Source organism: Mesoplodon densirostris, chromosome 15 (genome assembly GCF_025265405.1).
Source record: "Mesoplodon densirostris isolate mMesDen1 chromosome 15, mMesDen1 primary haplotype, whole genome shotgun sequence".
NCBI classification, from domain to species: domain Eukaryota; kingdom Metazoa; phylum Chordata; class Mammalia; order Artiodactyla; family Ziphiidae; genus Mesoplodon; species Mesoplodon densirostris.
The window spans coordinates 8743233-8765575 of record NC_082675.1 but is presented as its reverse complement, the minus strand read 5'-3'; the positions used below and the strand labels follow the sequence as shown (position 1 = coordinate 8765575).

Here is a 22343-nt window from a genome sequence, read left to right as displayed (position 1 = left end):
AAATCATCAGTGATTCTTCAGACCGTTGCTTTTAAGTGCACTATTCTTTACGTTTTAACAACAAAAAAAATTTTTTTAAACACTACTATTTAATTTGAAAAGATACGTGCACTCCAGTGTTCATAGCAACATTATTTACAATTGCCAAGATATGAAAACAACCTAAGGGTCCATCAACAGAAGAGTGGATAAAGAAGATGTGGTGTGTATGTGTGTGTGTGTATATACACACATACATACATACGTACATACACAGTGTAATATTACTCAGCCATAAAAAAGAGTGAACTTTTGCCATTTGCAACAATATGGATGGACTTTGAGGGCATTATGCTAAGTGAAGTAAGTCAGATAGAGCAAGACAAATTACTGTATGATATCACTTATATGTGGAATCTAAAAAATAAACTAGTGAATATAACAAAAAGGAAACAGATGTAGAGAACAAACTAGTGGTTACCAGTGGGGAGAGGGAAGTGGGGAGAGGCAAGATAGGGTAGAGGATCAAGAGATACAAACTATTATGTATAAATAAATAAGCTACAAGGATATATTATACATCACAAAGAATATAGCCAATATTTTACAATAACTATAAATGGAGTATAACCTTTAAAAATTGTGAATCACTATGTTGTACACCTGCAACTTACATAATGTTGTATATCAACTATACCTCAAAAGAAAGTTAAAATTTAAAAAAATAAAATTTTAAAACACTAACGTTCTAAAACATTTAGAAGGCAAGCACACTAGAGCAAAAATGTAATGTGAACAATCCTTTCATTAATACAACTATTCCCAACTTAAATCTAGTTTGAGAGTCCAAGTGGCACTTTTCATAAAATAGGGCAAATTGATATTTCCATTTTTAACTTGTGTTCAAGCAGATAATATTTATTGAGCAAGCCAGGATGTTACCTCTATCATGCTATTCTATATCAGGATATTAAGAGTTTTCCTCAGCCTGATCTGGAAAATATTTCCAGGATATTCTAATGTTGCTATTTTAGGACTTATTGTAAACAGAAAAAGAATTATACAATGTATTTGTCAGATTTAAAGAAGAATAATTCAGTTTTAGGTGACAAGAAAAATTTTAATTGTACCTAGCTAGGACTACACGCATATATTTCACACAAATTTTATTACACAAAATATCATTGGTACATGGAACTATACATCAAACCATTTACATGGTAGTAAAAGTTTCTGAACAAACTAAAATTACTTAATGACTTAGTGGTGAATAACAATACTGAATGTAGAGAGAGGACACAATTCACAATCCCTTCCCCCCACCTTTGGCACATCACCAATACTCAAGATTGTCAAGTTAGCATCAGATGTTCTCCCTGTTCTTCAATTGACATTGATTGCATACACTTATTTAGCAAATCGTCTTCCTTTTTTTCTTCATTCATGTACGATTCAGAATCATTTGTAGAAACTGAAGGAAAAAATAAGAGTTTATAATGTCTGTTTTGGAAATAAAGTATTTCATCCTGAAAATTGAGATTTGTGTACAAGAACAACCTTCAAAATGACCTACTTTTTTAATAAGCCTTTGGCAAAAACAAATTGCAATTTTCAAAATTTAATTATCTCCCTCTCCCCCTAAATCTCTTATTTTTAAAAATAAGATGCCCAGTACTGTATTCTAACCAAGTTATTGTATAGCAAATTCTCTGTTACTAAGTCCTATTTTCCCATTGCTTTTCAAAATCTTTTGACTGGGGGAAGTTATAGCTCTGTATATATTCTCTGTTTTCCTTAAGTTCCTTCTCATTTCTTTTCTCTTGGGGGACCATGGGGACTTCTCTATCTGTGGTTGCCTCCAGCTGTTCTTTTTGGAACCAGACTTACCTTCTCCCCTGCCATTTCCCTCATTTCTTGGATAGGCATGGTACGGTATTTAGAGCAGAGCTGAGTGGTGCTGTCATACAGCAGTGGGATATGGGTTCAGAAGGCCTGAGTTCCCTGTTTTCTACCAACTTCCCTACTCACTGTGGTAGTAACTAGGAAATTATTTAACTTCCACTTAATCCTTTACACTTTATCAATTCTGAGGAATATTTCTGAGCATTCAGTCTTTCTCTTGCCTTTTTCATTTTGTGATATTCTGTACTTGTGGTAGAAGGATCCTTTATGCTGATCCTTCCCAAATGTGGATTTGTCTGAGTTGCTCTGTAAAATTTTGATAATAATAATTGGTTTGTTTCCACTGGTTTGAATATTAAACAAAATGGTATAGGTGATATAGCCCTTTGTTAACTATTTGATTCTATACAAAATATTGCTGTCTGGGGACTTCCCTGGTGGTCCAGTGGTTAAGACTCCCCGCTTCCACTGCAGGGGGAATGAGTTCGATCCCTGATCAGGGAAATAAGATCCTGCATGCAGGAGTCCCTGAGCAGTGTGTTCTTTTAAATGAAAGCAGAAATCGATTTCATGTTTAGTTTTGTTTGGAGCAATATAAGCAAGTCACATTCTAAATTTTTTTAATGTCTTCTCTAATAGAAATGGAACTATATTGGGTTTAATATTTTTTAGCATGACATCTTTAAAAATGCATATATTAAGAATTCCACATTTACCTGACTGCATGAACAGTCTGCCTGGTTTTCCAAAAATCTTCAGTGACTTACATCTTGTTTTAGATGCATATCCAGTTTTTAAACTGTAAGAAAGAGAAGCAACTTAATTGGAACCAGCACAGTGAACAGCTACCAAATGCATGTGGAAGACCATATAAATTCTTTTTATTAAGCTGCCGACATCACCAAAGAGACCCTTTCAGACCCTGAATTCTCCCATGACATACTAACCCTGAGATGCAAAGCTAATGATTGTAGCGCAGGTTGAATAATTGGGCATCTTAATCTTTTTTTCCTTTTTCCTTTTTTGTTTATAGTATTCCCCTGTGCATAAGCCACCATATGCTTCTCCTTTTAGAAGTGTTTGTATTTTAAATTTGAGTGGGAATCATTTAAAAGGGCAGTCTTCCATATCCTTAGCTGATCGAAATTTTTACAATTCCACAAAGTTCTAAAAACAGTAGCATATCCCAGTCAGCTCAGTAAAGAGACTATAAGATAGCATTCTTTTGTGCTTTTTGTCCAACCTATTCTGAATTTAACAAAGTGAACATATTGGGGAACACAAGATTTAATGTCATTTAGCTCAAATAAAATTGAGGGGTACATTTTTCTCTTAAAGAGTAGGAAACAAACCCTTCTTTGTTTCTCACTGGTCGCCAAAGGGAATGCTGTATGATCATCTCAGGTGCAGATGCAGCTGCAATGTTAGAAGGCCCCGAGTCCTCTCTCTCCAGCTGGTGTCGCCATGTAGTGCAGGGGTGATGCTGCTTATGTGAGTAACGAGAACTGCGGTGGTTCCTGTGATGAGTGAGGACACCTGTCACACAAATCACCTCTGTTAGAACACCCTCTTGTTTCGTGTGAGAACTAGTGAGAAACTACCTGGAGGTGCACCTGCCTGGTTTTTGTGAGCTGTGCTGGGTCACATGCGTGTACTGCCTCTTCATTAACATCCTCAGATAGTTTGCATTATAGATCTTAGCAATGCTGCACAGGTAACGCTTCTGGCCTAAGGTGAGGTCTGGATGCTAGAAGACAAAACAAGATTTATAGGCTGCATTGTAGAACAGAGGTTGGCAATATTCCATATCTGAAAGGACAGAATGTTCATTTGGCCAAAAAACTAAGAGAGAAAGATATGGCCATTTAAATAGTACAAGTGACTCTGCTTGCCATTTCCACTCAAGTGATTCAGATGCCCATTGGGTTTGAGAAACACTGCCCTAGAAGAATAAGGAAAGTGTGAATCTGCTGTCTGTCAATGAATCTTAGTTCCCATGTGCCTCTCAGTGAGTGTAGGCATCTTGCCTTCTGAATATGATGTTTGAGGTGGTACCTCAAAAGTGGTACCTAGGGCCTCCCTGGTGGCGCAAGTGGTTGAGAGTCCGCCTGCCGATGCAGGGGATACGGGTTCGTGCCCCGGTCTGGGAGGATCCCATATGCCGCGGAGCGGCTGGGCCCGTGAGCCATGGCCGCTGAGCCTGCGCATCCGGAGCCTGCGCGTCCGGAGCCTGTGCTCCGCAACGGGGGAGGCCACAACAGTGAGAGGCCCGCATACCGCAAAAAAAAAAAAAAAAAAAAAAAAAAAAAAAAAAAAAAAGTGGTACCTAAAAGCAACACAATTACTCTAGTCTTAGAAACAGTCTTTTCTAGCACCAGAAGAATAACTCTCCGTGTTGGACAGACTGAGGGTAGTCTGTTGGTCTCTCATATAAGTAATTTTTTTTTGGCCGTGCCTAGCGGCATGTGGGATCTTAGTTCCTGACCTGGGATCAAACCCGTGCCCCCTGCAGTGGAAGTGTGGCATCTTAATCACTGGACCACCAGGGAAGTCCCAGTCATATAAGTAATTTTGACTTAAGATTTTCACTGTACTTGCTGATTTTAGAAATTAACGCTCACCTAAAATGCAGGACTCCATTATATATGCATGTGTATATACATACAAACACAAGATTTACTGAACTGAATAGATAATAAATACAGAGAAAATTTTAAATGTTGGTCAGAAATAACTTATCAGTTTGCACAGATCTTTAGTAACCCGAATTTACATTGCTCTAGAGAGGGTACTTCTGCCAGCTATGATCTTCAATGGGTAATACAGGTCAACAGTTTTGAAGTGTTTATTGCCATTTTCTTTACTTACTTGCTTTTAATTTTGTAGTCCTTGAGCAAAATCTTTATGAGGTTGGGTTTCTGTCTCTAGAGTGGAACTTTCCTCAAGCATCTTTGTGCTTGGCACTGAGCTTCCTGAGTAAAGGTATATTAGATCCAAAGTATCATAAAACCCTGAAAGAACTCTTACGATAGGGAATCTATAATGATAAAATCCTTGCATTCACTCATGAGTTTACCCAGAAGGTACTTATGGACTCCTAGACAATGTGCTGGGTGTACTTGTCTTCCACAGTGCCTTACCCTCTAACTAGCTTATCTTCAATAAAAAGTTCATCTCTGAATACAAAGACTATTGGTATTTAAATAAAGTATTGGTATTTGGTTAGCATACCTTTAGAAAGGATGTCTCTGTCATTGACTTAGGGATGTGAATTGTTTGAACTTGAGGCGTTTTCCATAACTCTTGCAGCTTGGTTATGTGTGAGTTCATTTTGCGTCCATCTTTGAATCTATCTGTAGACAAGGACATTATTATGTGAATTTCATGAGCAAAGATCAGTTTAACAAATTAATTATTAAGATCCATCTATTTACATGTGTCATTGATTATCCTGGAATACCAGTATGAGTCAGACTGTTAAATCTGAAGAGACATTATGATATGCCATTTGCTTTTAGAGCACACAAAAATCTAAGATATTTATAAATATTTACTATATATAATGATATATAATCATTACATATGGACAAAATTATTTTGAACTTAGCTGAGATGCAAAATGTTGACAGTAACTTATTTCTTTAGTTTATTGTATGTCAGACCATACTAAACAGGAATATACATGCAGGATTTGTGCTTTAAAGATTTTCAAAAATATTTTATTCATTTGCCTTCAGTATATAGTTTCGAAATTCTATTCTGCATTAGACTCAAGATAGAATAACACACATTTTATCCCTTTAATGAGGCAGTGTTAAAATGAAGAGCTTTAGGGACTTCCCTGGTGGCGCAGTGGTTAAGAATCCGCCTGCCAATGCAGGGGACACGGGTTCGAACCCTGGTCCAGGAAGATTCCACATGCTCCGCAACAAGAGAAGCCATCGCAGAGAAACCCATGCATGGCAGGAAAGAGTAGCCCCCGCCCGCCGCAACTAGAGAAGGCCCACGTGCAGCGACAAAGACCCAACACAGCCATAAATAAATAAATAAATAAATAAATAAATAAATTTTTAAAAAAGAAGACACTGCCATCAAGGTGGTTTCATCTTCTAAAAAAATAAAATAAAATAATAATAATAATAGTTAAACGCAACGAACAACCCAACTGAAAATCGGCAAAGGGCTTGAATAGACTTTGGATGTCTTCAAAGAAGATCTACAAATGGCTAATAAACACATGAAAAGATGCTCACTACCACTAATGATTAGGGAAATGCAAATCAAAATCACAATGAGGTATCAGTTCATACCCATAAGTATGACTATCATCAAAAAAACAGAAAACAAGTGTTAGCTGGGATGTGGAAAAATTGGACGCCTGCGCACTGCTGGTGGGAATATATTGAATAAAATGATGCAGCTGCTGTGGAAATAGTATGGCGGTTCCTCAAAAAAAGCAAGCAATTGCCATATGATTCAGCAATTCCATTCTAAAACAACCACATGTATATAAAATAAATAGTGATATATATATATATATATATATATATATATATATACATGCAGATATGTGTGTGTTTTTCCTAGGTAACTGTAAGGACTATAAATTTTCCAAGGAAAAGCAAAGTGAATTCAGGTTTATATATCATTGAATTGAAATTGCTCCCCTCAAAAAACTAGTGAGAGGTCTTGGGGGCCTGTCTTAACCTCTTACCTCCAGCAGCTCTATCCTTTACTTCAAGTGAGAGGAAAATAGCAGCACTGAGAAATATTTTATGTTCTTTGAAGTTGAACAATTTAGAATTTTTTCCTTCAACCTGTGTATAAACCCCAGGTTGTGTTCTGTCCTTTTCAACCAACATCAGTTATAAACACAGTTCTTTTCAGATTCACTGCAATTTTGAAGTACTCATTTGATGTGAGATATCTTAACAGGAGACAAAGAACCTGCTGGATTGTTGTTTGAAAATCTTAAAGAGTTTACCAAGGATGCTAATGAAGACTTTTTAAAATTCCATTGTGTGAGTAGTTATAGCAAAACTGGCTTCTCTGAGCCATATTATTGATACATATTATCTTCTTTATACGCTCTACTCACCAATAACTTTGGAATTCTGGTAATAAGGATATCCAGCTGATCTGTTTAAAAAAAAAAAGAGATGTAAATAATATGTAATAATTGACGGCTTTATAAGCATTAAAGAAAGCATTTTAAATGAAAAAAGGACAGTATTGCAGATGCTTTTTACTTTTCATGTTTCCATCAGATAATAATGTCTTGCAAATCTTCTCCTGTAATTCTGGTTATATCCTAATGACTCCAGGCTTCTTCAGAGTGGGTTATCTGAGACTTTTACCATTCTGTAAAGGTTTTACTTTAAGCCAGATTTGGCTTTACTTTTATAGCCACCTAATCTAATTCCTACACCGAGCTCAATAAAGTTGTCTGGGCTTCTATGCTATCCATGATATTTTCTTCCTTATTTTTAATAAAGTAATTTATTGTATGTAATTTAAGGTGAACTGGAACTGATAAGTTGGTCTGGAATGTTTCTAATTTTGTACAAGTTCATTTTTTCTTTTCTCAAATTGACAAACACTCCCTTTTTCCTCTTCCTGCAATTTATTCAATGACCAGGAATTCATTGATCCCCTGAGATACTGGGATCCAGAACTTTGCCAAGCGCTGTGACGAACAGCAAAGAAACACACAACCCCATCCTATCTTTAGAAGTCCTCAATCCACAAATACATTTATTTATTTTTTAAAAGATGGCCATGGGTGCAGCAGGAGCCATGACAGTGTGCTTGAGAGGAACACCGGGCAATTCTCACTTTTAGGGAATAACTCATGCAAGGGATGAGGAGATACTGCCCCCAGCAGTAACTTCAGCAACTAATTGTCTTCAGCATCCAGGAAATAATAGTAAAAGCCTGCTCAAAATGAAATAGGAACTACTGGGTGAAGAAAATGTTAAAATCAAGGTGTCTCTAAGATTCAGTCATCTGTCTCATTACAGATTATGAATCCCAATTTGACATAAAGGTGGCTAATGTCACACACAGGGAAATGATTTGACTTGGAAGCGCTTCTTTGAACCTCTGTTCCCTTGGTGCCCCCAACCCCCCAACCCCACCCCGCCAACCCCTTTTTTGTAGAAGTACGTTGACCAGACCGCAAAATGTCCAGCAGGTTTCGTAGCGCCCCCTCGGGCAGAAGAGGCACCCAGGCGACTGTCGCAGTCACCGCGTTTAGTCAGTCATTGCACCAACCCTCCTCCTAAGCTTCCCTCAGAAGCCCTTCCCCTAAACTGAGTCGGCTTCCATATTTCCCATCGCAGCCACAACAAAGCTTCTCTCTTCCTCTCACTTCAGTACATTGGGGACCAGTCTACTGGAGCAGCCTGCTCCTACCCCCTCCTCTACCCGGGGATCACGACCCGGGGCTGATCGCCATCTTCCCAAACCCCTCAGGGCCCCGCAGCCTCACCCGCCGCCGCCACCCTCGGCCCTGGCCACTGTGGGCGGCTCTGTGGAAGAACTGCACTCCGTCCACTCGGACACTGGACCCTGGCCGGGCATCTCCTCCCGGGTGCCCTGACCGCGAGCTATGTGCGCGAGAAGCTTTCCCCTTTCCCCTCCCCTGTCAGCACGCGTGCCTCAGGCAGGGCGATACGGGGGGTGAAGAGGCAGACGCCGGATTCTAGCCCCCTCCGATGAAGTCCGGACACTGCCCGAACAGCTTCGGGAGAGCGGGGAGGGCAGATCCACGATCCTGGAGTTAAGTTGGGGGAGGGGCGGGAGTCCTTTCGTTGATTGAGCGTTTGTACGTTTGCATCTTTTTGTGGAAGGGATGCGTCACGGAAAGGAAGTATACCTTCCCTCTAAAACGGAAGGTGCTTTCCACCTCAGTATCCAGATCCTCTGCAAATTTGTAAATCTCGAGGGTCACCATATAGGTCAAACATCAGTACGCAAATAAAGGACCAAAGCACGCGGCTGAGGGATGCAGAGTGTTACGGTTGTCCGTTATCACCAAGGCAACCAGACCTCGCCAGAATCCCAACCGTCTTTTTCAGCCAACTACTTCTGCGCACGCGCACACCCTCCCCGGGCTTTTCGCAAAACGCGTTTCACATAGGATTTGGCCTTCGGGACACCCCGTAGTCAGAGGCGCGGCCGAACTGAAGCCGCAAAAGGAATTTGGACTGCGATTGGTTTGTAGTCGTGTTCCGGGAACTCAGTGGGCGTCGCGCGAAGGCTGAAGGGAGTGTCGTGGTGGCGCTCTGAGTCTCGGCGGCGGGAGGTGTCAGGAACAGGGGGAGCAAGCATGCCTCGGTATGCGCAGCTGGTCATGGGCCCCGCAGGCAGCGGGAAGGTGAGGCTTTGGCGGGAGAAGGAGAGAAATGTCGAAGTTTTTGTGGGAGGCCGGGAGGTTCAGGTCCTGAGGGAGGGGCTGGCGGTTGTGTGTATTGGGGACCTTGAGACCCTGGGCAGCTCGCTTCTGCAGCCTGGGCTTCAGTGTCCCTTTTGTTGTTGTTTTGAAAGGAGATTGATGATAGTTGCTAATACTTATTGCGTACTTAAGCCCCAGATACTGCCCCAGGTATTGCGTACTTAAGCCCCAGATCCTTTCCTGTTAAGGAAAAAAAAACTTATTTCCTTAACAACCCTGTGAGTTAAGTCCTGTTACTCCCATTTTGCCGGTAAGGAAAATGAGACACAGAAAGTTTAAGTTTTTGCTCAGGGTCACACAGCTAGTAAATGATGGCTGGAATTTGAATCTAGTTTTGTCTAACTCCAGAATTTGTCCCCTGTCTTTAACCCAGGAGGTTAAAGTGGGGTCTCGTTAATCACTGCTTCTCAGAGATTGAGACGTGGACTTCTGGAATTTGAGGAGACTTTAGGAGGTACATGGGCCTGACATTAATGAACATTGAATCGTGTATTGAGAAAGTTGCTCCCTTTTCAGTTTTCTTTCAGTTTGCATTGAGGTGAAATAATCAGTTTGGTGCTAGCGTATCTTCAACACTTCTTTAATTCTCAAGTCTTTTTGGAGAGCAGATCTTAGACTCAGAGGTTTTGACAGGCAATTATATTTAGCTAGAACTGAAAGAATTTTGTTAAAGTTGTATATAATTTTATGGTTACCTTCACGTTATGGCAAGTATAACTGGTTTTCTGGTTAGAGATACAGTTTTTTCTTGTAAACAACTATTAAGGGAATCCTGTTAGGGGCACCCAAATATGGTAGAAATTGTGATGATATTTATCAAATAACAGGAGTGTGGGAAACACTGGAGCCTGTGGAGGTGTTGTGTGGCTTCAGTTTTTAAATTGAGAAACACGTTGCTCTGATGCTTGGCCTATTCTGGGTGCAGGAGATACACATGTGACTATGATATGGCCCTTGCTCACCCGAAGCCAGTAGTCTATTTGGGAATACTTACAGGTGACTAGTTACTTAAAATACAGTGTGATGTATAGAGAGGACCTCCTAGGCAGAGAGAACAGTGTGTGTAAAGTCACTGAGGAGAAAGATAAAAGCATGATAAAAAAAAAAAAGCATGATAGAGGTTATTTCTATATTCTAGATTAATTTTCAGACTGATTGTGTTAGATAAGTATCTTTCTATAAACTTTTGATGCCTGCTACCAGAAATACTCACTGGGCATGTTCTTTGTGCCAGGCATTGTTCTGGGCCCTGGGGATTGTGTAGTGACTAAAACACACACAAAAAAAATCCTGTGCACTTGTGGAGTTTATTCAAACATATGAGTCAATTAGAAATAATTATCAAGCATTTATTATGTACCAGGTACTGTTATAGTCCCTGGGCATATACAACTGAATAACACACATCGCTGCCTTTACTTATTTACTTACTTACTTTATGGCCTCGCCATATGATTTGCTGGATCTTAGTTCCCTGACCAGGGATCAAACCTGGGCCCTGGCAGTGAAGGCGCCAAATCCTAACCACTGGACCGCCAGGGAACTCCCAACACATTCCTGCCTTTATTTTTTTATCTTTTATTTTTTTAAAAAGTATTTATTTGGCTGCGCCAGGTCTTAGTTGCAGCACATGGGATCTTCGTTGAGGCGAGTGGGATCTTTAGTTGCAGCATGCGGGCTCTTAGTTGCTACTTGTGAGATCTAGTTCCCTGACCAGGGATCGAACCCGGACCCCCTGCATTGGGAGTATGGAGTCTTAGCCATTGGACCGCCAGGAAAGTTCCCACATCCCTGCCTTTAAATAGAGGGTGGGAGAGACAGACAAGTAGCTTAGCGATTTTAACGTAGTACATGAGGGATAAAAAGTTTTCTAAACCCAAAGTTGTAAACTGATAGTGCACTTCCAGGCTATTTACTGGCCTGATATTCTCTCATCTTGGAATGTTACTCCCCTGGCTTGGCAAGCACAGGGGAGTCTCTCAGCTCAGATATTCCCTTCTCAGAGACATCGTCCCTGACCACCCCACCTAAAGCTTTGTTTGAACTGTACCAATCCTAGTGGAGACACCTTGTGTCAGGTGCTGCACTGTGTAATCAGAAATCTTCCCTTTAAATTCCACTTGTTGCATGTTAGAGCAGTAAGGAGCCTTGGTGATCATGGAGGCCATTCCAGTTAGAGACAAGAAAATTGAGGGACAGATTGGAAAAGCACCCTCCCCAGAGTTACCCATGAGTCCGAGCCAAGTCTGGATCTGCAGCCCAGTCAGGTGTCCTGACTCCCAGCCCAGTGCCTTTTCCCTCCTTTCAGTCAACTTCTTGGTCAATGAAGGAATAGTCTTCGCCTTAGTAGACACTGCCCAAGGGGTGTGGAGAGTCCTTCTGGAGGTGTAGGGGGTAAGCACTGCACTGCTTGTTGCTGTAACCCCTCATACCTTGTGACATCACAGAGCACCTATTGTGCCACCATCGTCCAGCACTGTGAAGCCCTCAATCGGTCTGTCCAAGTTGTGAACCTAGATCCTGCCGCAGAACATTTCAACTACTCCGTGATGGCTGGTAAGTCCTGAGCAGAGCCTTCCCCCTCCTTCAGGAAAAATAGGGGAGTAGGGAGGCAGTGAGCACTGACTGCTCAACACTGAAGCTGAAAATTAATACAGTCTGGTCCCCTGGTTTCGTGGTGGACAACATGAGGCTGAATGTCATTTGGTGACATCAGCTCCTGTTGATGTATGTGACAGTATCCTTTCTTAGTCTCTGATGTAAGAATTAAAAGTTAGTAGACTCTTCCCTCACCACCTTTCCCTTTTGTTTCTTTCATGTTTGATCATGTTTGGTAAACCTGTTTTACTGCTGATCATACTATAAGTGAACAACCTAAATGTTTTGTTTTGTCTTTTAATTTAATTCATTCAATTGTCTGTTGAACACCTACTTTATGCCAGGCACCAGGGTTATAGCAGAGGACAAGACAGATACTATCCGTACCTTTGTGGACCTTTTAGCAAGGGAGATAAGCAAAATGATAAACATGTTACAGATTGTGGTAAGGACTGCTTTAGGCTGATGAAAAGGAATAAGTGGGGGAGGTTGCTTTAGGGATGACGTCTCTGAGAAGGAGCTATTTGGGCCTAGACCTGAAGATGGTAATGTGCTCACCAAGTTGGCGAAAGGCTTTCCAAGATGGAAGAATATCAAGGTCACTATATAAGGGAGAGATGGGAAAGGGCTTGGTGTGTTCCAGAAAAAGCGAAGATGCTGATGAGCTGGGGCATAAGGAATGAAGGAAAGAGACGGGTAGGCGCTAGTAGGACATGAGAAGTATGGGGTTTTTCCTGTTTTTCACCCTGTTTAGCCTGTTTGGGCCGCTGTAACAAAATACCAGACTGGGTGGCTTATAAACAACAGAAATGGATTTCTCACAGTTCTGGAGGCTGGAAGTCCAAGATTAGGGTGCTGCCAGCATGCTCAGATTCTGGCGAAGGCCCTCTTCCCAGTTGTAGACTGCTGACTTCTCACTGTGTCCTCACATGATGGAAGGGGGAGAGGGAGCTCTATGGGACCTCTTTTATAAAAGCACTAATCCCATTCACCTCCCCAAAGCCCCACCCACTAATATCATCATCCTGGGCATTAGGTTTTCAACATACGAGTTTTAGAGGCACACAAATACTCAATTTATAAGGGACTTCGCTGGCAGTCCAGTGCTTAGGACTCCGCACTTACATTGCAGGGGGCATGGGTTCGATCCCTGGTCGGGGAACTAAGATCCCGCAAGCTGTGTGCGGCACAGCCACCCCCCCCCCCCAAAAAAAATCCTCAACTTATAGCACCTTTCAACAGTGGAATGCCATTAGAGGGTTTCCAGCAGGGGGAGAGGATTGACATCTGATTTGTGGTTTTCTTTTGTTTTTTTTTTTTGGTGGAGGGGTTGTTCGTTTTTTAAATATTTATTTATTTGGTTGTGGCGAGTCTTAGTTGCGGCAGGCGGGCTCCTTAGTTGCGGCTTGTGAGCTCCTTCCTTAGTTGCAGCTTGAGGGCTCCTTAGTTGTGGCTTGCTGGCTCCTTAGTTGTGGCATGCGAACTCTCACTTGCAGCATGCATGTGGGATCTAGTTCCCGGACCAGGGATCAAACCCGGGCCCCCTGCATTGGGAGCGTGAAGTCTTAACCACTGTGCCACAAGGGAAGTCCCTGATTTATGTTTTTAAAAATAACTGGCTCTCAGATGAAAAATGGACTCTAGAGGGTCAAGAGTCGAAGCAGGGACCAGCAGTGAGGCTATTACAGTTGTCTAGGTGGCTTGGACTAGGGTGGTCATGGTGGAGATACAAAGGAGCAGACAGATATGGTATATATTTTGCAAGTAGAATTAGCAACATTTTGTGGGAGATTGAACTAGAAGCGTGTAGGAAAGGGAGAGATCAAGGGTCACTCTTAGGTTTCTGACTTGAGCTGTTGAGTGCATGATATTGTTTACTGAGGAGGAAGACAAATCGGTTTAAGTTTGAGGCAGTTCTCTTTGCACTTGCTAAGTTTGAGATGTCTGATAGCTATCTAAGAGGTGATACCAAGAAGGCATTCGGGGACTTCCCTGGTGGCGCAGTGGTTGGGAATCCGCCTGCCAATGCAAGGGACACGGGTTCGAGCCCTGGTCTGGGAAGATCCCACATACTGCGGAACAACTAAACCCCTGCGCCACAACTACTGAGCCTGCATGCTGCAACTACTGAAGCCCACAAGCCTAGAGCCCGTGCTCCGCAACAAAGAGAAGCCTCCACAATGAGAAGCCCACGCACCGCAATGAAGAGTAGTCCCTGCTCTCCACAACTAGAGAAAACCTGTGGGCAGCAACGAAGACTCAACGCAGCCAAACATAATTAATTAATTAATTTAAAAAAAAAGACATTCGGTTGTAATATTCTGGGATTCAGGACGAGGTCTGGCCTGGAGGTGTAAATTTGAGGGTCAACAGCGTATAGTTAGAACATAAAGACACAGAACTGGATGAGATCACATTGGGAGGGAGTATGATTAGAGAAAAGGAGCCAAGACCAAGCCTTGAAGGCGTCTCATCTTCAGGGGTCTGGTAGAGGAGGTGGGGTCAGTGAGGTAGGAAAAAAGTCAGGAAAATGTAGCGTCAAAGAAGCCAGGAGGGGACTTCCCTGGTGGCGCAGTGGTTAAGAATCCGCCTGCCAGTGCAGGGGACACGGGTTCGAACCCTGGTCCAGGAAGATCCCACATGCTGTGGAGCAACTGAGCTTGTGCGCCACAACTACTGAGCCTGCACTCTAGAGCCCGTGCTCCGCAACAAGAGAAGCCACCGCAATGAGAAGCCTGCGCACCGCAATGAAGAGTAGCCCCCGGTCACCACAAGTAGAGAAAGCCTGCATGCAGCAACGAAGACCCAACACAGCCAAAAATAAATAAGTAAATAAATTATTTTTAAAAAGCCAGGAGGGGCCTCCCTGGTGGCGCAGTGGTTGAGAGTCCGCCTGCCGATGCAGGGGATACGGGTTCGTGCCCCGGTCTGGGAGGATCCCATATGCCGCGGAGCGGCTGGGCCCGTGAGCCATGGCCGCTGGGCCTGCGCGTCCGGAGCCTGTGCTCCGCAACGGGAGAGGCCACAACAGTGAGAGGCCCGCATACCGCAAAAAGAAAAAAAAAAAAAAAAAAAAAGCCAGGAGAAGAGACTGTTTCACAAAAGAGCTGGTGTCTGGTTATGTCAGATGCAGCTGGGAAGTTGTACAAGAAGACAGAGGAGTGTCTGTGAGATTTGGGAATGTGGAAGTGTTGGCGACTTTGGTGATTTCAGTGGGATGGTAGGGATGGAGGCCAGGTTGGAGTGGTTTGAAGAGTGAACTGAGATGATGCCATGTAGATGCTGAGCGGAGATGACTTGCTGAGGAAGTTTTGCTGTGAAAGAAGCAAAGAAGTGGGACTATAACTGGAGGGGTATGTGAGGGTCAAGGGAGGTTTTAAGGTTGAAGATGGTAACTGGAACAGAATTGTATGCTGAAGAGAATGATTCAATAAAAAGAAAGAAACTGAAGATACCAGAGAGGGGCAATGACTGCAAGGTTGACTGCGAGAGTGAGAAAGGGGAGGGGCTCCCAAACAGGTGGAGGGTTTTGCCTTTGCCAAGAGTTGGGGGGTTCTTCCATTGTAGCCGGAAGGAAGCCAAGGTGGAAGACACCATGTAATATTGGTGGTGGGAATGTGGGAAATTCTCTTTTGTTGACTTCTGGTTTCTGTGAATGTCATGTGTGGTCATCAGCTGAGGGTGGCTAGAAGTGGGTGTGGGTAGGGTGAGGGAGGCAGGTTGAAAGGAGAGGAAGAGGTATGAAACAGTCATCTTGCTTGAGAAAAAGCATTTCATTGCTTTGGGATCATTTGGTTGCTTCCAACAGAGAGCACTCAAGCTAGCCTATGTAAAAGGAGGATTTTTTAGAAGGAATTGGGGACTTCTCACAAAACCCAAGAGCAAGCAAGGCTTTATGAGAGACTAGAACCCAAAACATAAAAACTAACAGGAATCTAGGCTGGCTTTCTGTCTCTTTTTGTCTGTCTTACAGACCAGCCTTCTCTGCTTCGGGATGCACATGGCAGCCAACAAAAGTCCCCCCACCCCAAGTTCACATCACTTTCTGGTCCAAGTGCCTTACGGACTAGTGTCCTTGAGTCATCCTTTTAGAAGGCCCTAACTTTGAGCAGATGTTTATCCCTGGGAAAGTGCATAGGAAGACTATCCATATAAATGTGGCTGTGAGTGAACTGAGATTGTAGGTTTGAACACAAGAGTACTGATTTCCAAAAATTTGTAATAGAAGAGAACCATGTGTATACCAGAATGTTTAAGCTCCTGCTGTAGGTGATTTAGCTACATTATCTCATACAGTCCTCATCCTTCTACCCCAGGATATATGATTTGTCCCCACTCTTATACATAAGGAAAGTGAGGCACAGGGAGGTTAAGTAGCTTCCCTAGGGCGATGATATTAAGAAACGGTAATTGGTTTTCTTGGTATGGTTTTGTTTTACTTGCTTAAGAATAGGTGGTGTAGATTCACATTGTTCAAATTGCAAAGGGTACAGAAGAGTAAGTATGCAGGAAACCGTCTTCCTCCCAGCTCCATGTCCTGGCAGGTGGCTACCCTCCCTTGAGGCAGCCAGTGTTGCTAGTTTCTGGGGTATCTTTCCATAGTCTATGCATGTAAAATAAAATATGGATATTTGTATATATAGTAAATTTTTGTCTTTTTGTCTTTTTTTTTTTTAAACACAAATGATGGCATTCTAACACAGAGTTCTGCACCTTGCATTTTTCAGTGAACAGTATACCTGGAAGATTATATCACCTCAGTTCTTAAAGAGCTTCTCCTTTTTATGGTTAGATAGGATTTCATTGTCTGGCTGTACAAAAATGTATTTAATTTGTTACCATGGACACTGCTACAGTGAATAACCATGTACAGAAGTAATTTCATGCATATGAGTTTTTATATAATTGTTAATTATCACCAGTGAGGATAATGCTCTTGTATTCTGGGCCCTCTCTGTGGTTTCAGACATCCGGGAACTGATTGAGGTGGATGACGTGATGGAGGACAATACTCTGCAGTTCGGTCCCAATGGAGGATTGGTATTTTGCATGGAATACTTTGCCAATAATTTCGATTGGCTAGAGGACTGTCTCGGCCATGTAGAGGATGACTACATCCTTTTTGACTGTCCAGGTAAGTCAGCTATTTGAATGTATCATTTTCCTTGAAGTCGTGCGCGTTCTGTCCTCAGTGGAGAAAGTGGAGTGAGCATTCGTAGCTCTAAACCCTGCTGCGGTAAGGTACAACTCGCTTACTCATTGGCTTATATTAATTCATTGAGTTTACTGAGTGCTTATTTTGTACACTGGAAATACCTAGAAAGCAAGGTAGCCATGGTCTCTGCCCTCATGGAGCCCACAGGCAAGTGGGAGTGCTAGGCAGTATAAACAAAAATCACCCAAATGGATTTCCCTGGTGGGAAAGAATCCGCCTGCCAATGCAGGGGACATGGGTTCAATCCCTGGTCCAGGAAGATCCCTCCCACATGCCGTGGAGCAACTAAACCCATGTGCCACAACTGCTGAGCCTGTGCTCTAGAACCTGCGAGCCACAAATACTGAGCCCACGTGCCACAACTACTGAGCCCGTGTGCCTATAGCCCGTGCTCTGCAACAAGAGAAGCCACCGCAATGAGAAGTCCACACACCACAACAAAGAGTAGCCCCCGCTCGCCACAACTAGAGAAAGCCCGCGCACAGCAACAAAGACCCAATGCAGCCATAAATAAATAAATAAACAAACAAATAAATAATCACCCAAATGATTATTTAATATATTTCTGACAGGCACTCCACAGGAGTAGCACAGACCGTCACACAACGGAGAGGTTGGGGAGGCTTCTCATCAAGTAGCATGTAAGCCAGACCACAGGGTGAGGTGAGGGAGACTGTGCTGCAGGCAGAGGGCACAGCATGCTGAAGGCCTTGAGGCAGGAAGGAATGAGCTGCGTTTGAGGCACCAAAAAGGCCCTTGTGGCTGGAGCACAGTAAACAAAGAGAAGTGTCCTGAGGTGAGACTGGTAGGGGACAGATGATCGCACGACTTCTCAAGCCAAATTATGAATTTAAGACTTAAGCCTAACCTAGTTTTGATCGTTTGTGGCTCTCACATTTTTTCCCCTTTTTAAAAAAAATTAATTCACTTATTTATTTATTTATTTATGTGTCCCCTCCACTGGCAGGCAGATTCTTAACCACTGTGCCACCAGGGAAGTCCCTTCCCTTTGTTTTTAACTGAACATACACACACCCACAGAATAGTGCAGAGGTCATAAGTGTACAGCTTGATGAAGATTCCCAAACACACCTTTGTAGCATTCACTTTTTTTTTTTTTTTTTTTTTTTTTTTTTTCCTTTTTGCGGTATGTGGGCCTCTCACTGTTGTGGCCCCTCCCGTTGCGGAGCACAGGCTCCGGATGCGCAGGCCCAGCGGCCATGGCTCACGGGCCCAGCCGCTCCGCGGCACATGGGATCCTCCCAGACCGGGGCACGAACCCGTATCCCCTGCATCGGCAGGCGGACTCTTAACCACTGCGCCACCAGGGAGGCCCTGTAGCATTCACTTTTGATCAGCAAAAACGGAAGTGTGAAGAACCTCACTTTCTACATAAAGCTGCATAGTTTCCTTGGGATTCTCGAGGTACTGTGATTGCTTCAAGAGCCTGTAAGACCCCTTAAAAACTGAATATATTACCACCAGAGGTTGACTTGCTTTTTTTTTTTTTCTCAGCTGTCTTATAGAAAATTGTTTTCCTGTAATTTGGTAATTTAACATATATCCTGATTGTAATAGTCTCATAATGTTCTTCATGTAGGTCAGATTGAATTGTACACTCACCTGCCTGTGATGAAACAGCTGGTCCAGCAACTAGAACAGTGGGAGTTTCGAGTCTGTGGAGTTTTTCTTGTTGATTCTCAGTTCATGGTGGAGTCGTTCAAGGTTCGAGGATAAATCTGTTATCGATTTTTCAATCATGGGTACAAGCAGATGACAGTCTCCTTTAATTGTTGCGTGATTTCTGGATGTTTCACAAACTATACTCCAGAATTATTTAATATCCCGTAATATTAAATTATTATAATAATGTATTTTAACTCAAATGATAAATTGTGATACTGTATAGATTTGGGGGAACTACTTACCAAGAAAAATTAGGCAGATGTGTATCTTCATATAAGTCTATTTTTCTGATGATGTTTTGTCTAGTTTATGAACTATCTAAAACAAACATTATTTCCCATTAGTAGCCCCTAAGGAATATTTGATGGAAAAGATTAAAGGTATCATCTAAATTGAGATTTGTGATCACCATGGATTAAATCTACATTTTCCCTCCTTATCCTCACCCTTGGAAACCAGGGGTCAGGAATCTGATTAGTGGACTGTCTTCTTTTACTTTACTTTAGCCTTTCTTTTACTTAGGCCAGTTTTGTTCAGAGAGGAGCAGGAGCCTCTGTTTTATGTGGAGACCAGGGAACTTTGTTGGCACCAGTTGATTCATCTTCCCTTTTCTGTTTCCTCCTTCAGTTTATTTCTGGCATCTTATCAGCCCTGAGTGCTATGATCTCTCTAGAAATTCCTCAAGTTAACATCATGACGAAAATGGATCTGCTGAGTAAGAAAGCTAAAAAGGAAATTGAGAAGTGAGTTTGCTTCTTCCATATCATCATATGTCAGCTGCAGAGATGAACCTTCTAAGCTTTATTTCGATGTGAGGTTCTGTCAGTCTATAAATCTAGTTTCCTGATTTATTCTTCCTTTTTATTCATCAGTCTTTTCTCACTTTTAAAGGTTTCTAGATCCAGACATGTATTCTTTATTAGATGACCCTACAAGCGACTTAAGAAGCAAAAAATTCAAAAAATTGACTAACGCTATATGTGGACTGGTAAGCTTTCGAAATTGTTGGATTTTATTTTTAATGACCTGGTCAGGTGTGTATTGGCATCCATTCAGTGGCCACCATTTTGGAAAACATGGTCCAACCCTATTGCCTTGCCAAAGGAGGAGGGTGGGAGTCTGTGGGCTGGCTGGTCAGCAGTTTAATTTAGAAGCAGTTATTGGCAGTAGCCAGTAAGTTAACTGACGTGTCTATTATTCCAAGCGGTTTTGGGAGCTCAGACTATCTTTGCCTTTTGGAATTTCCAGTGGTGGTTGAGTTTAGGTAAATGCCTATGAAACAGTGTCTAGTTCAGTAACAAATTAGCAAGTATTCTAGTTGGTCAGAGGCCAGAAAAATCAGTATTGATTTGCTGTTGTTCTGTTTCTGTCTGTCCCTCCTCCCCACAACACACACACATACACACACACACACACAAATGGTTTTAACCAGAAGTGTAAATGGTTATAAAACTCAAATGTAATGTGAAAATTAAGTATTTTGTACTTCAGAATGACCCTTTCCGAAATCCCCAACTTGTAGATTGACGACTACAGCATGGTTCGATTTTTGCCTTACGATCAGTCAGATGAAGAAAGCATGAACATCGTATTACAGCATATTGATTTTGCCATTCAGTATGGAGAAGACTTGGAATTTAAAGAACCGAAGGTACTTTCTGGTCTGGGGTGTTTATTGCCTTTTGGTAAAAACGTTTACCAGCACTCACTGGCCTCCTGCATAATCCCATGGAGTTAAGCTCTCTGTACTCAGAGCTTGGGCATACATGGAAAGAGGAGGTGAAATGCAACGGGGCTCGGGCTGCCCTCACGTATGTCAGTGGGTCCCTGTCACAGCACATTAGCTGAGAATCAGCGTGAGTGTAAACTCGAGGAAGAGTTTACTTCTAAATGAGACATAAGCCCTTTAATTTACCACATGTCTGGAAACATTCTGTCAGTCATTCCTTTTGTTATTATTAACGATCACTGTGAGCAACACCTGGAGCTGATGCTGGGTGTTAGCTCCTTATAGAGCATTACCTGAAAAACATGTAAGCATATACTAGGTCAACTGAGGGGAAGTGGATGTATTTTCTATCTTGTGTTTCCTTTGTGTCAGGAACATGAAGATGAGTCCTCTTCTGTGTTTGACGAATATTTTCAAGAACACCAGAATGAATGAAGAGTTTGTTAAAAAGTAACTGAATGTGTGAGGAGCTCGTGGCTGAACTGGCAGAACCTTCTTCTCTTCGAAAGATGGAATACTAGAAAGCTACTTATTTTAATGAAAAAAAATAATACTTGACTCTTTATCAGCAGTCAGGAACATGCCTGAATCAAGTTCTCAGTTATTCTGAAACTGCTGCTGTTTAAAGTGGCATCTTTTAGTAGTATTGGAACAGCATAATTTAGATTTTAAAAGTCGAAATTGAAATGAATGTAGATAGATTTGTGTATATAATATAAATTAGCACCTGTGATATAGTTAAGACCAGTCTACTTTTAGTTTTACTGTTTGATTTTTGTTATTTTTGAAGTTTTTTTGGAGGGACAGGAATTATTGTAACAAAATATACATATATGTGTCCAAAGAAAAAAAAATCTGGAAGGATATAGATAAGACCATTGCTTACCTGTATCTCCCAGTTTTCCTACATTGAAAATGTATTATTTGTGTAATTTAAAAATGAAAATTAACTGTTTTAGGATATATATGTATATAAATAAAAGAAACAGGAAAATAGTACTAACTTTTCATTACACTCTTGTTTTCCAGTCAGAATTTAAAATATTCAGCCAGGGCAATTTTTTTTTTTTCAAAGTTTTGAATAAGTAAATTTCCCCAAGTGTCCAAATGTAGGCAGTGACTTTTTTTTTTAAGTGTAATTTGTAGTCTCTGAGCACTTAAAAATGTGTATTTTACTTGAATAACAAATGCACACAAAAATGCAAAAGATAATTTTTTCTTTTTAACTTCTTGACACATTGAATTGTTTATTTTCAGTATTTCTAAGTTCATTTGTGATAGGCCCTGGGGAATGGCTAGTCAGTTAACAGAAACTTCTCTAGCACCCACTAAAGGAAAGCAGAATCTCTTTTATTGAGTTCTGCCAGGCATTGTGCTAAGCAGAAGCATTTTGCATAATCTCTTTCATTTAATCCTCACAGCAGGTCTCCATTGGTGCTGGATCTTCCTGCAGTTGCAGATTAAGTCCTTGTAGAAAACCTGTAACTTGGGTTAAATTTTTAATCATTCTTGGCCTAGATAGCAGAAGTACACCTGCAGTGTCAAATTTGATCCATTTTCATTAAAGATGCAAAGTGTGAGGGGCCATAGCTATCAGTGGTAACTTGTGCCTAGCGGCCCAGGCTGGGGGCAGGAGTTGGGTATTTGCACCATGGTCCACTGGTGTGAGCTATTCTCACAGGGCACTCAGGAGAACATGATGAGTGGACAACATGAGGACGTGCTGGGCTGCTCGGGGACTTTTTCTGTGGCCCTCGAGTATGCAAAGGGCAAAAACA

General features: G+C 41.9%; 2 protein-coding genes across 3 annotated transcripts; one reads left to right on the top strand and one right to left on the bottom strand.

Moving 5' to 3' along the window:
- Positions 1-1075: 1075 nt before the first annotated feature.
- On the bottom strand, positions 1076-8685 carry FAM216A (family with sequence similarity 216 member A). Of its 2 annotated transcripts, none has more exons than XM_060118288.1 (7): positions 8372-8685; positions 6980-7020; positions 5113-5234; positions 3483-3628; positions 3234-3398; positions 2598-2680; positions 1076-1450 (listed from the first exon to the last, which is right to left on the bottom strand). In XM_060118288.1, the coding sequence occupies exons 1-7, from the start codon at positions 8461-8463 to the stop codon at positions 1332-1334; spliced, it is 768 nt and encodes a 255-aa protein (XP_059974271.1). In that variant the 5' UTR covers positions 8464-8685; the 3' UTR covers positions 1076-1331. The 2 variants fall into 2 exon arrangements, with proteins under 2 accessions (XP_059974271.1, XP_059974270.1); XM_060118287.1 differs by having other exon boundaries at positions 1078-1450; positions 3234-3417; positions 3499-3628; positions 8372-8682.
- Positions 8686-9134: 449 nt separating this feature from the next.
- On the top strand, positions 9135-21549 carry GPN3 (GPN-loop GTPase 3). Its single transcript, XM_060118286.1, has 8 exons — positions 9135-9259; positions 11785-11893; positions 16902-17069; positions 18751-18875; positions 19464-19579; positions 19728-19824; positions 20359-20487; positions 20938-21549. The coding sequence occupies exons 1-8, from the start codon at positions 9212-9214 to the stop codon at positions 20998-21000; spliced, it is 855 nt and encodes a 284-aa protein (XP_059974269.1). The 5' UTR covers positions 9135-9211; the 3' UTR covers positions 21001-21549.
- Positions 21550-22343: the final 794 nt, after the last annotated feature.

Coding starts and splice junctions, on each gene's coding strand:
- FAM216A (XM_060118287.1), bottom strand. CDS start 8,463: ATGCCCGGCCAGGGTCCAGTGTCCGAGTGGACGGAGTGCAGTTCTTCC. Junction 5,235..6,979: donor CCAGAATTCCAAAGTTATTG/GTGAGTAGAGCG, acceptor CCTTGTCTACAG/ATAGATTCAAAGATGGACGC. Junction 2,681..3,233: donor CCAGTGAGAAACAAAGAAGG/GTTTGTTTCCTA, acceptor TCTTTCTTACAG/TTTAAAAACTGGATATGCAT.
- GPN3 (XM_060118286.1), top strand. CDS start 9,212: ATGCCTCGGTATGCGCAGCTGGTCATGGGCCCCGCAGGCAGCGGGAAG. Junction 17,070..18,750: donor CATCCTTTTTGACTGTCCAG/GTAAGTCAGCTA, acceptor TTCTTCATGTAG/GTCAGATTGAATTGTACACT. Junction 20,488..20,937: donor TGGAATTTAAAGAACCGAAG/GTACTTTCTGGT, acceptor CCTTTGTGTCAG/GAACATGAAGATGAGTCCTC.